The 13,560-nt window shown below is 44.7% G+C and overlaps 1 protein-coding gene across 4 annotated transcripts in view; it reads left to right on the top strand.

Annotated features, from left to right (window-relative positions):
* unc79 (unc-79 homolog, NALCN channel complex subunit) overlaps window positions 1-13,560 on the top strand; it is a 77,668-nt gene that overhangs the window by 33,021 nt on the left and 31,087 nt on the right. For all 4 annotated transcript variants that reach the window (XM_082143383.1, XM_082143381.1, XM_082143382.1 and 1 more), the window contains 9 exons: window positions 501-731; window positions 813-1,003; window positions 1,646-1,769; window positions 1,865-1,996; window positions 2,301-2,516; window positions 8,956-9,183; window positions 10,228-10,363; window positions 10,448-10,527; window positions 12,150-12,298. In XM_082143383.1, the coding sequence (XP_081999509.1) occupies window positions 501-731; window positions 813-1,003; window positions 1,646-1,769; window positions 1,865-1,996; window positions 2,301-2,516; window positions 8,956-9,183; window positions 10,228-10,363; window positions 10,448-10,527; window positions 12,150-12,298 (1,487 nt within the window). The remainder of the gene's footprint in view (window positions 1-500; window positions 732-812; window positions 1,004-1,645; window positions 1,770-1,864; window positions 1,997-2,300; window positions 2,517-8,955; window positions 9,184-10,227; window positions 10,364-10,447; window positions 10,528-12,149; window positions 12,299-13,560) is intronic.

Genomic DNA, 13,560 nt, shown 5'->3' with positions numbered 1-13,560 from the left:
CTCTGATATTTCTCATGAAAAAGATTTTTAGCCATTTGTTTTCTTGTGAATGTGGCGTGATGGTGGTCTAGCAGTATGATGAGAAGCTGAAGAACAAAGGGAATAAAAATGCTGTGGGCAGGAGCCCCGCCCACATCGTCGTGTGTCATTGGCCTTCAGGCATGAATAAAGGTTTCTTCAGCAAATATCCCATAGTCATGTGTTTTACCAAGTGAACCGACTCTATGGGAATTTTAATTTCAGTTAATTCTGTGGAAGATTCAAGCCAGTAACTCCTGAATTGAGGAGTCTTTTTGAGCGGCTCATTAGAGTGATTTGTTCATGTGTCTGTGTTCACTGCTCATGCTGAATGTTTGTTTTATTATGCTGTTCTTTGTATCTCATCACAATCTGTTCGGTCCGTAAACTCACTTTCACACCTCGATAAACAAGATAAAGATAGAAACAGAACAAATATGATTTAACTGTGATAGTTGATAAACGTGTATCTGCTGGTGTAGGTGAGTCTGTGCACCCCCAGCGAGAACACACCCACCGAGAGCCTGGCGCGGCTGGTCAGCATGGTCTTCCAGTGGTTCCACTCCACCGCCTACATGATGGACGATGAGGTGGGGAGCCTGGTGGAGAAGCTCAAGCCTCAGTTTGTCACCAAGTGGCTGAAGACGGTGTGCGACGTGCGCTTTGACGTCATGGTCATGTGCCTTCTGCCCAAACCGGTGGAGTTTGCCAGGGTGAGTGAACTGAGTGCCTGTGTTACAAACATACTGCAACGATTGATGCGCTGTGGTTTCAGCGTGTGTGTGTGTGTGCAGGTGGGAGGATACTGGGATAAGTCGTGCAGCACGGTGACGCAGCTGAAGGAAGGACTGAATCGAATCCTGTGTCTGATTCCCTATAACGTGATCAGTCAGCCGCTGTGGGAGTGTTTCATGCCTGAGTGGTTGGAGGCCATTCGCACTGAAGTTCCTGACCAGCAGCTCAAAGAGTTTCGTGAGGTCCTCAGGTACAGACGCACCTGTTACTGTTCCACGCAAACACACTAGTGACACCTGTCTGTGTCTCCATAATCTCCATCTGAGTGTCGCAGGTTGGTTTGGTTTTTGGTTCATGTTTCATGTCAGTCATGTTTTCTGTCTTGTCATGTGATTCCCTTGCCCTCATGTGATCCTGCCATGTGCTTCGCTAGTCTCTTTTCTCATGTTGTCATTGGTTAATTGTCTATCATGTTCACAGGTCTGTCTTGTTTAGTCATTAGTCCTTGTGTACATTTAAGCCCTCGTGTTTGCCATGTGTCTCGGTCAAGTATTGTTATGTGTAACCACTGTTGGTAAGATCATGTTTATGTTTAAGTCCATGTTTTTCAAGCCATGAAAAAGCCAAGCCAAGTCTTTGTTTTATGTTTGATCATGTTTGAGTGTAATTAAACTGCACTTGGGTTCTTCACACTTGCCTCCAGTGGACGTTGATTACACTGAGCTTCATATCACTGTGTTTGATCACAATTGTTTCTGTTAATTTTATGTCCTGCTGAGTTTCTCACAAAGTCAAACCGGTTTCACTGATATTTTCTGAGAGGAGAGGCTTGTGGGTATTTGAGGAGGGACAGCTTTATCATCTGATCTCGTGGTTTTGTTTCTCTTTGCAGTAAGATGTTTGATATTGAGTTGTGTCCGCTGCCCTTTTCCATGGAGGAGATGTTTGGATTCATCAGCTGTAGATTCACTGGATATCCAGCATCAGTGCAAGAGCAAGCGCTGCTGTGGCTTCATGTGAGCACACACACACACACATACACACACACTCACACACACACGTCTGTGTTGGTCTGTGGAGTGTGAGCTGGTGCTGTATCCGTGTTCTGCAGGTTCTGTCAGAGCTGGATATCGTGGTTCCTCTGCAGCTGCTCATCAGCATGTTCTCTGATGGTGTGAACTCACTGAAGGAACTGGCCAATCAGAGAAGAGCTCGTGCTGCAGACCTGTCAGGACCCCGCAGGGTGAGAGACGCCTCTCCATAAAGGGACAGTTCAGACAAAAATTCAGTTCTGGCATCAGTTATACACGCTCAGGTTTGGGTGCACAGACTTTTAATGGAGGGACAGGAATCTCTCAGATTTTATAAAGAATATCTTCATTTGTGTTCTGATGTGAGCATAGGTAACTGATGACAGACTTTACATGTGAACTATATTTGGAGAAATTCATCACCAAGTAAAGACGGTTGTTACGGCAGAAAGCTGAAAGCTACATGAAGCAGTACATGTTCAGAACTCACCTGTTCAGCTGACTGTTTCCCCGCAGGTCAGTGTGGTTTCAGACCCCGGCAGACGAGGGCAGCACAATAACCTGAGCCCGTTCCCCAGCCCGTTCCGGAGCCCGTTCCGGAGCCCTCTGCGCTGCAGCCCCTTCAGGAACCTGGGCCACGCTGCCGGGAACTGTGCCCTGGACCTAGACTGTGATGATGACGACATGAACCTGGGCTGCTTCATCCTCATGTTTGACCTGGTGCTCAAACAGGTGACGTCACTCACTCATGCTCAGGCAGATCTCTGACGTGTCTGTGTGTGTGTGTGTGTGACACTGAGGCAGACGGAGATCTCTGGCGTGTGTGTCAAGTCAAGTCATATTCATTTATATAGCGCTTTTAAAGCTGCCGTCGGCAACATTTTTTTGATCATATTCAGTGTAATCGACACTATAATCCGACAGAACAACATAAATAAGGTGGTTTTAGAAAAAAACCCGAGCTTCTAACTCCACCTGGAGCGTGTTATTTGTTTTGCAAAAATCCAGCGCTCCCGCTTCATCAGGTCCAATCAGCGCAGGGGGGTGTGAGATCTGACTGTCAATCACAGGTCGTGCACACGCCACAGATCCCCCCTCACTCGCGCACGTTAATATCACATGCACACGCCACGCCTGAAGTTCGCCTGGAGATTGCATGAAGCGTGATGGCGGAGAGAAAATCTACTAACAAGCTTCCAATTCCTCGGTTATTGCTATCTATGGATAGATTAGCCAGGGCAGCCTACCTCCGAGTCCATGGTGTTGATTGATGCTGAAGAGACGGACGCGTTCACAGAAAATCAGGTACACACGCACAGTGACGCACTGACGAGCACGACCTCGATGGGAGGGTGCTCGCTGGTAGTGGGGAGGGGCATGAGAGTTGTAAACATTCAAAATTTTGGCTAATCGACCCAATCTGCCAGACTTGCCGACGGCAGCTTTAACAATGTAGATTGTTTCAAAGCAGCTTTACAGAGATAAACACATCATTTAGGTAAGATTATTTTGGCTTTATAGTAGGACTGGACCCGAATATTCGAATATTCAGTCGGTGGGTTGGTATTAGATTTGAAAATTTGACATTCGAATATTTGTGTTTTTTTTATTATTTTTTTTGGGCACACCTGGGATCCCCCGCGAAACGGTTCTCATTCGCACTTGAATAAGGCCGGCGACACACTGGCTGCGTGGCGTGAGCGTCTCAGCTGCGTGTCCATTTTTATTTCGGCTCCCATGTTAACAGGTTGGAGTTTGCACACTGCCTGCGTGAGACACGCGTCTCAGGCGTGGCTCGAGCCACGCGGAAAACGCATGCATGCTAGAAATAGAACCGACCCCAGTGTTCCAGCAACGGGAGTGTTCTCTCGATAGAGCGCAGAACAGTGGAGTTTGTATGGACCAAAGTGCATGCCTGAGCTTGTGTTTTTGAGCTGTGTTTTTGAGCTGCGTTGCTTTGACATTGTGGAAAATAGAATAATAGAAACAAAATGTATTAGCCTTTTTACCCGTTATTATCAATCTAAATTAATCTCGTTTTTAATTTAAATTAATTTCGTTTTTTCTTTATTTAAATTTAGTTTTTCTTTATTTAAATTTTGTTTTTTCCTTTATTTAAATTTCGTTTTTCTTTATTTAAATTTAGTTTTTCTTTATTTAAATTTTGTTTTTTATTTATTTTAAATTTCGTTTTAAATACAAAATTAAATTCTTTATTTAAATTTCGTTTTTCTTTATTTAAATCTACTGTGTCAGTAATTTGTTAGTCAGAAAAATATTAGACTACCTTAACCCTTTCGCACGTATGATCACACCGGTGTGATCAGTCTAACGCCGCCTTCACACTGGCAGTTGAAATCAGCTCCGATACGGCTACGAAACGACCGGAAGTCATTCATTTCCTATGGAGATTCACAGACCGCATGCGAATGGGTGCGAACCGGGTCCGAACGAGTGCGGTGCGAAAAAAATCGTGTCCGTTGGTCATCCGGATGCGTTCAAAAAATTGAACTCTTGCGAAAGGCTACGGACGGTTCCTATCCGACAATTCCAGCGGAAGTTAGCGTTGCTATGGTACTGATAAACAAACCTGAATTCTCAACTTTTAATAAAATAAATAATGATTTTATAACGATAAGTTGTCATGTCATTTTTTTATTTTCATGATTTTCTAACGTTGTTAGGGCAGTTAATATAATTAAAAGCCCTATATACCACTATATCACATTTAGCCGACCTGACATATCAACATCCTTGGGAACTTTCCTCCACGCATCAGCCTTCCGATTAATGTCTCTATAACCCTCATCAGAGAGATCATACAGAATTGTACATTCTGACACTGACAAAATCAACCGTTAATCTCTCCGCCATTTTTGTTCTACTCGCTTCCGAAGCTTTTCAACGGTGTAGTACGACGTCCGCTGGGGGCGTATTGCGTATTACGGAGCTGATTTCAACTGCCAGTGTGAAGGCGGCGTAAGCTGGTCCCTGGAGCGTACGATCACACCGGTGTGATTAGAACGGTCAGTGCATGACGTGATAAACTGCTAAATTCAAATGGGCTTTCGCGCGTTGGCTGGCGCTGAGCCAGAGACAGGCGCGCTCAGAGCTGTCATATATCACAACTTTTCAGTGTTTTCAACCACATAATGTTTATTTTAGGTTTCAGACATATAAGTACTAAAAAAACAATACATTTAGAGTTTATAAAATACACACTGATGTCAAAGGAAGAGGCAATAATAATCCTTTCCATTATAATTAGTTTTATTCATCAGATACACATTGTGTAAGTAACTTTAAAGTTTACACTATTCTTCTCCCAGTTCACCTGCCACTTACTTGTTTTATGTATTTCGGGAGAAGTGGATGAATTCACGTGTTGTAAATCCAACAGATCCGATTCTCTGAACTGCGTCTGCGGCACAAACTAAGATGGCGGCGCCCATCGCGAATACAGCTGAACTAACGCGATCGTTATAAAGGTGTTTAAACAACAAAATACTTCCACTTGCATATATTTGACAATCGGAATATCAGATATTTCATGTCATATCTAACAAATTTGTGAATATTTTGAATAAAAAAGGAAAAATGACATAAAAGCAGATCGTCATTCATTCAGCTCTGTTGTTGCTGCGGTGTGTCATGTGACAAGCAATGACGCGTCACCATGGAAACCATAAAGTGACACATTCTAAATAACGGTCGCCTTGAAAAACTCACGCTGGGGGGTCAGCCAGAATATTTTAAACTTACGTGTGAAAGGGTTAAAAGTATTGCTTAATTTAACAGACCTGTGTGCGTGCGTTTTATATCACTAGTGCAGTGTCCGTTATCGGAGCGTGAGGCGCGCCGCTTCCCGCTCGCGCTGTTCTGTAGTTTATTAAAAGTTTATTAATTCTGAATGTGTCGCGTCTCGCATGTCCATCTATATTGCACCAAATGCGACACTGCACTCCCAGTGAAGTCGATTGGATAAACGGTTCTCGAAATAATCAAAATGCAAACGGACATACCGACACATAGAGAATACTGCCTTTATTAGAGAGAAGAATATGTTCAGCACCCTCTCTCCTAAGCTTCGAATATTCGATGTTCATTACTACCGAAGCTTCGAAGCTCAAAAAATGGTATTCGGACCAGCCCTACTTTATTGCGGTTCTTTAATAAAGATATTTTCCAGCTAAAGTTAGTTTTGATTGATTCGCTTCCGTCGCAACGATCATTTGTTATTAAATTAGGGGCCGCTAAGACGACACCATTCTCAGACTTTAAACATGAAACTGTGAGAAACGCTGATGGCGTTCACATGCGCATTAATAATTGGTTCTATAGTTATGTGCGTTTGAGTATATGTGCGCAGGTTTGTAATTCCCTACAAACCAAGCCTAAACAAAGTACTGGTGTATCCTTATAATTTTGATACAGAATTTTATTGTATTTTATCAATTCGGGGAAGATACGCGAATTGAGTTTTCCCGACGATGCTTTATCTGTAGAGTGGTAAAGGGATCCTCCATAGGGAGAGACTAGTTGGCACTTCAGCACTGCGTTGTCATCGGGTCCAGGCGAAGGTCCTTCGTCAGATCTGGATACGGCCTGGATCCGGCAGGCTGCGGGAAAACCTCGGGATAAACAAAGACACTAAAATTAGCGTAGATGCCATTCTTCTCATGATGTAACGAGTACATCAGGATTTATGGGAAGTGTTCCCGGTTCCAGCTGATCTAATCTATGCAGCCTAACATTTAATTATGGAAGTATATAATGTATTAGGTGAATGCTAGGTCAAAGAGATGTGTCTTTAATCTAGCTTTGAACTGACAGAGTGTGTCTGCTTCCTGGACAATGTTAGGAAGACTGTTCCAGAGTTTTAGTGCTAAATAGGAGAAGGATCTACCGCCAGCAGTCGATTTTGATATTCTAGGTATTATCAACTGGCCGGAATTTTGAGATCGCAATAGACGTGACGGACTATAATGCGTTAAGAGCTCGCTCAAGTACTGCAGAGCTAAACCATTTAGTGCTTTGTAAGCAATCAGCAATATTTTAAAATGTATGCAATGTTTAATAGGGAGCCAGTGCAGTGTTGACAGAACCGGGCTAATATGGTCATACTTCCTGGTTCTGGTAAGAACTCGAGCTGCTGCGTTTTGGACCAGCTGTAGTTTGTTTATTAAGCCTGCAGGGCAACCACCCAGTAGAGCATTACAATAATCTAGCCTTGAGGTCATGAACGCATGAACTAATTGTTCCGCATTTGTCAATGAGAGCATATGGCATAATTTAGATATATTTTTAAGATGGAAAAATGCGGTTTTACAGATACTAGACACGTGACTTTCAAATGAAAGATTGGTATCAAAGAGCTCACCCAGGTTCCTAACCGACGACGAAGACTTAACAGAGCAGCCATCAAGTGTTAGACAGTATTCTAGGTTATTACGTGAAGTTTTTTGTCCAATAATTAGAATATCTGTTTTTTCAGAATTTAGTAGTAGGAAATTACTAGTCATCCAATTTTTTATATCAGCTATGCATTCCGTTAATTTTGTGAATTGGTAAGTTTCGTTAGGTTTTGAAGAAATATAGAGCTGAGTGTCATCAGCATAACAGTGAAAACTAATGCCATGCTTTCTAATGATATCTCCTAAGGGTAGCATGTACAGAGTGAACAGCAACGGTCCTAGTACTGAGCCATACTGAACTTGTGATCGATAAGACATCTCTTCATTTACTGCTACAAACTGATAACGGTCAGATAAGTATGATTTAAACCATGCTAGTGCAATTCCACTAATGCCAACATAGTTTTCTAGTCTATTTAAAAGAATGTTGTGGTCAATAGTATCAAATGCTGCACTAAGATCGAGTAACACTAATAGAGAGATACAACCACGATCGGATGATAAGAGCAAATCATCTGTGACTCTAATGAGAGCTGTCTCAGTACTATGGTACGGTCTAAATCCGGACTGGAAATCCTCGCAGATATCATTTCTTTCTAAAAAGGAACATAGTTGTGAGGATACTGCTTTTTCTAGTATCTTTGACAGAAAAGGCAGATTCGAGATCGGCCTGTAATTGACTAATTCTGTAGGATCAAGTTGCGTTTTTTTTAACAAGCGGTTTAATCATAGCCAGCTTAAAGGTTTTTGGTACGTATCCTAGAGACAAAGATGAATTAATGATATTAAGAAGAGGATCTATGACCTCTTGAAGCATCTCTTTCAATAGCTTAGTCGGTATAGGGTCTAACATACATGTTGTCGATTTAGATGAATTAACGAGTTTAGTAAACTCTTCCTCTCCTGTAGCAAAGAATGAATCAAATTTTTCCTCAGGGAGACTACAATGCACTGCCTGATGCGATACTGTAGTAGACGGTTGCATAGTTATAATTTTCTCCCTGATATTATCAATCTTATAAGTGAAGAAGTTCATACAGTCATTACTGCTGTGTTGCTTGGAAACTTCTGGGCTTGAAGATTTATTTCTCGTTAGTTTAGCCACTGTTTCAAATAAATACCTAGGATTATGTTTATTTTCTTCTAATAGGGTTGAAAAATAAGCAGATCTAGCAGCTTTTAAGGCCTATCTGTATGCAATCGAGCTCTCTTTCCATGAAATGCGAAATACCTCTAGTTTTGTTTTCTTCCAGTTGCGCTCCATGTTTCTGGCTGCTCTCTTAAGGGCCCGAGTGTGCTCGTTGTACCATGACGTTGAACTATTTTCTTTAATCTTCTTTAAGTGCAACTGAGCAACGGAGCAACTGTGTCTAAAGTGCTGGAAAAGAGAGAGTTAAAAGTTTCTGTCGCAATATCTAGTTCTTCTAAGCTATCTGGGATGCTGAGATGATGAAACTGATCAGGAAGATTATTAATAAAGCAATCTTTAGTGGCAGAAGTGATAGGTCTAACATATTTATAACACGGAGTTGGCTTTGCAGCCTTGGCTAAATGTAATTTACACGAGACTAGATAATGATCTGAGATGTGATCGCTCTGCTGTAGAATTTCAACGGCATCAACATTGATTCCATGTGATAATATTAGATCTAGAGTATGATTATGACAATGAGTAGGTCCTGACATGTGTTGTCTAACTCCAATAGTGTTCAGAATGTCTCTAAATGCCAATCCCAATGCATTCCACGTGTGTGCAGATGGAGCTGCAGGAGGACACGCTGACGCCGGGCCTGGAGAGCAGTCTGGGCCGGGACGTGGTGGGCATCATTAACAGTGTTCTTCAGGCCCCATGGGGCGGCTCACACACCTGTCAGAAGGACGAGAAGGCTCTGGAGTGCAGCCTGTGCCAGTCCAGCATCCTCTGCTACCAGCTGGCCTGTGACCTTCTGCAGAGACTGACCCCGCGCGAGGAGATCCGCCTGGTGGTGAGACACTCACTCACTCACTCACTCACTCAGTCTCTCACTCACTCACTCACTCACTCACTCACTCACTCACTCACTCACTCACTCACTCACTCACTCACTCACACACACACCCCCCAGGCAAAGTCAGGATCTCAGGCGACCCCAACATCACGTAATATTTTACTCTGAATTGCACAACTGCACAATATTGAATTAGTGAGAGATTTTACTTTAAACTGCATAACACAAATTGTCTACTCTTTGGTACTCGCTCCCTTAAGCTTTTAGATATAAACCTTCTTGGTTTTGGATTCATCAAGAGTCTTCATTTTGTCCATTGTCTTCAATATTCAAAGTTACATTTGTCCATTTAGCTCTGAGAAAATAAACCTCTTGGTTTTAGCTTGAACAATTGTCTTCTTATTGTGAAATAGGATATTCTGATAATCTGCTGTTCTGATTCTCAAATATGTGTTATTGATTGTATTTTGCCTTTTTTAACACTTTTATAATCATCATAATAGATGATAACGGCTGATCGGCGCCGCCATGTAATAGTTTGCTCTTCAGCGCAGAGATTCAGAGTTGTCGGATTTACAAACGCAAATTCATTCACTTCTCCATGACTTGAAAGTAAGTGGCCGGTGAACTGGGAGAAGAATAAAAAGTAAAACTAAAAGTAAACTATTTAGTTACGTACACTATGTATTTCTGACGTGCTGTAGTTTATACTGGAGTTTATACTAGAGCTAGAGTTACCTGACAAACATCAAACTCTTTCATGTGTCCTGTGCAGTGCCCTTCTCTTCTACTGATGGGTGAGTGGAACACAGCCTTAGTTTCCAGAGCGACTGAGTCAAACACATGTGTGCTCCTTCTCCAAGCAGTGCTGTAAACCAGCCAATCAGATCGCGTCTTACTAGGCAGAGAGCATGCTTTCTAGTTTTGTGTGAGATCTGCATCAGGAGGTCAGGAACAGACTGATCCTGCCAAACATCACATCATGCTCCTGAATGTGAGAGAATGGTCCAGATGTTTCAGCATGTGGTGTGTGTTCGACAGGAACCCTCCGAGTGTCTGGAGGACAGTTTGGTTTTCCCTCGAGCTGATTTCAGTCTCCGATCTGAGAACGGAGCCGATGAAGGAGACGCCCCCTCGGAAAACCCCGGCAGCCACAATCCCTCTCCTGAGATCCCTCGTACGTGTCTCATCGTTCCCTTCATCAAACACTCACACGCTCACAGATCTGTGTTTCTGAGCATCAGTGTGTTCTGTTCCCTAGCGCTGAAGAACTGCGCCGACAGGAAGTTCTCGTACCTGCAGCTTCCTGTTTCCCTCAAGCTTCTGTACACCGTGCTGCAGGTAAAGGTCACTCTGGGGTCAGGGGGTAAATGTCACGCTGGGGCCAGGGGGTGTCTGCAGGTAAAGGTCACGCTGGGGTCAGGGGGTGGCTGCAGGTTAAGGTCACACTGGGGTCAGACGGGTAAAGGTCACACTGGGGTCAGGGGGCGGCAGCAGGTAAAGGTCACGCTGGGGTCAGGGGGTAAAGGTCACGCTGGGTTCAGGGGGTGTCTGCAGGTAAAGGTCACGCTGGGGTCAGGGGGCGGCTGCAGGTTAAGGTCACACTGGGGTCAGGGTGTAAAGGTCACGCTGGGCTCAGGGGGTGTCTGCAGATAAAGGTCACGCTGGGGTCAGGGGGCGGCAACAGGTATAGGTCACGCTGAGGTCAGGGGGCGGCTGCAGGTAAAGGTCATGCTGGGGTCAGGGGCGGCTGCAGGTTAAGGTCACACTGGGGTCAGGGTGTAAAGGTCATGCTGGGCTCAGGGGTTGTCTGCAGGTAAAGGTCATGCTGGGGTCAGGGGGCGGCTGCAGGTTAAGGTCACGCTAGGGTCAGACGGGTAAAGGTCACACTGGGGTCGGGGTGTAAAGGTCACGCTGGGCTCGGGGTGTCTGCAGGTAAAGGTCACGCTGAGTTCAGGGGCAGCAGCAGGTAAAGGTCACGCTGAGGTCAGGGGGCGGCTGCAGGTAAAGGTCACGCTGGGATCAGGGGACGGCAGCAGGTAAAGGTCACACTGGGGTCAGGGTTTAAAGGTCATGCTGGGCTCAGGGGGTGTCTGCAGGTAAAGGTCACGCTAGGGTCAGGGGGCTGCAGCAGATAAAGGTCACGCTGGGGTCAGGGGACAGCTGCAGGTAAAGGTCATGCTGGGGTCAGGGGGCAGCTGCAGGTAAAGGTCATGCTGGGGTCAGGGGGCGGCAGCAGGTAAAGGTCACGCTGAGGTCAGGGTGGTAAAGGTCACGTTGGGGTCGGGGCGGCTGCAGGTAAAGGTCACGGTGAGGTTAGGCGGGTAAAGGTCACACATGGGTCAGGGTGGTAAAAGTCACTTTAGGGTCAGGGGTAAAGGTCACACTGGGGTCGGGGGGTAAATGTCATGGTGTAAGTGTGGTAAAGGTCACGCTGAGGTCAGGGTGGTAAAGGTCACGTTGGGCTCAGGGGGCGTCTGCAGGTAAAGGTCACACTGGGGTCAGGGGGCAAATGTCACACTGGGGTCAGGGGGCAAATGTCACACTGGGGTCAGGGGGTCAAGGTCACATTAGGGTCAGGGGGTAAAGGTCACGCTGAGGTCAGGGTGGTAAAGGTCACTTTGGGGTCGGTGGGCTAAAGATCACGCTGAGGTCAGGGGTAAAGGTCATGTTGGGGTCAGTGGGGTAAAGGTCACACTGGGGTCAGGGTGGTAACAGTCACATTAGGGTCAGGGGGTAAAGGTCACGTTGGGGTCAATGGGGTAAAGGTCACATTAGGGTCAGGGGGTAAAGGTCACACTTAGGTCAGGGTGGTAAAGGTCACATTAGGGTCAGGGGGAAAGGTCATGTTGGGGTCAGTGGGGTAAAGGTCATGCTGAGGTCAGGATGGTAAAGGTCACGCTGGGGTCAAGGGGCGCGTGCGGCGTCATGTGACTCACGAGTCTGCGCTCCCTCTCTGGCAGGAGATGAGTAAGTTCGAAGAGCCGGATATCCTCTTCAACATGCTGAGCGTTCTGAAGATCCTGTGTCTGCACGGAGAGTGCCTGTATCACGCCAGGAAAGACCAGCCTCAGTTCCTGGCCTACATACAGGAGAAGATGCTCATTCCCAGGTATCCCTTTATCCCACTCTCTGAACAGCCATCAGAGGAAAAGCACATCATGACAGATTATAATCAGGTCGCATTTAATCTATCAATGATTATTTATAAAGCATGTTAAAAAACAACCAAACCGCTGTGCAATTAATATGAGCTATCAGCAGGAAAGCAAAACATACAATCAACATACAAAACTTTTACTTTTACGCTTGTCTGAAGTTTAAAATCATTGGTTACCCGTAAGCCAATCACATAACGTTTGGTTATGGCGTGTGTTATGCGCATGCTCAGCCGCATCGAACTTACACTGTAAACACATGTATGATGCGAAGACAAAACCATCGAGCGAAATACCGGAGTGAACATGGCTGTGAACGACTTTCAGATTATGTGAAGTAAATCTACGCATCCACGGTACAATCAGCGTCTACGTCACGGCTCTCAGCCCGCCCTCTGTTCGTTGATTGGCCGGCTGTTTTGAGGCCGGAGGAAAACTGAGAGAGAGGTCGCTATCTCAGACTGAGTACAGAAGCGAACTGAAATTGAGCGGAAGTACGTAGTCAGGCTAAGTTTCCAGCATTTCAGTAATAAAAGTGTACATCTAACATACGGTGCTCTGCAGTGATCAAAAAGGATTTAAACAGTGAATATTGAATCTCTTCTTGTAAACTCAGAGATGTGAGACGGCAATCAAATTCCCACACGACCTGTTTGTCAAAAAACGGTAGGCCTAGGTATTCATTTGGCCAGGGATTTTTACGCGGGTTGGGTGAGAAAAAACACTGACATTATGGATTCGGACGGCACTGAAATCACCGACTTACCGACTTACCGCTGTAAATGTTTAAAATACCGGACGAGCCCATGATAAACTATATTAGCATCCGAATAGGACTAAACTGACAGTAGCCTATGCTTTCACTGGCCTTTGAAAGTGCTCCGCGGACAGTGCCGTCTTTTATTCACTGTATCGCTGCCATAGTTTGAGCAAACTCCACACCACAATCATTCCCTTTAAATAGACTTTTAAGCCTTTAATGGTTCGCCAGCTGATTTGTATAATATAATAAAAAATCTAACAACAATCAGTGTAATGAAAATGTATTCTTTGCATGAAAACACTTGAATTAGCCTAAATGAACACTGTCTGGGTGTATTAAAACTTCAGAGTTATATTCGTATAGCCCTGCAACAGTGATAAGGTAAAGCTAAGAGCGGTCCAGACCAACCTAACGAACGTATGACCTACAGAAGCTATACTTAACTAAGAACGT

The sequence above is a fragment of the Leuciscus leuciscus genome (assembly GCF_965113295.1).
Source record: "Leuciscus leuciscus genome assembly, chromosome: 17".
Lineage (NCBI taxonomy): Eukaryota > Metazoa > Chordata > Actinopteri > Cypriniformes > Leuciscidae > Leuciscus > Leuciscus leuciscus.
This window is presented reverse-complemented; position numbering and strand designations above follow the sequence as displayed.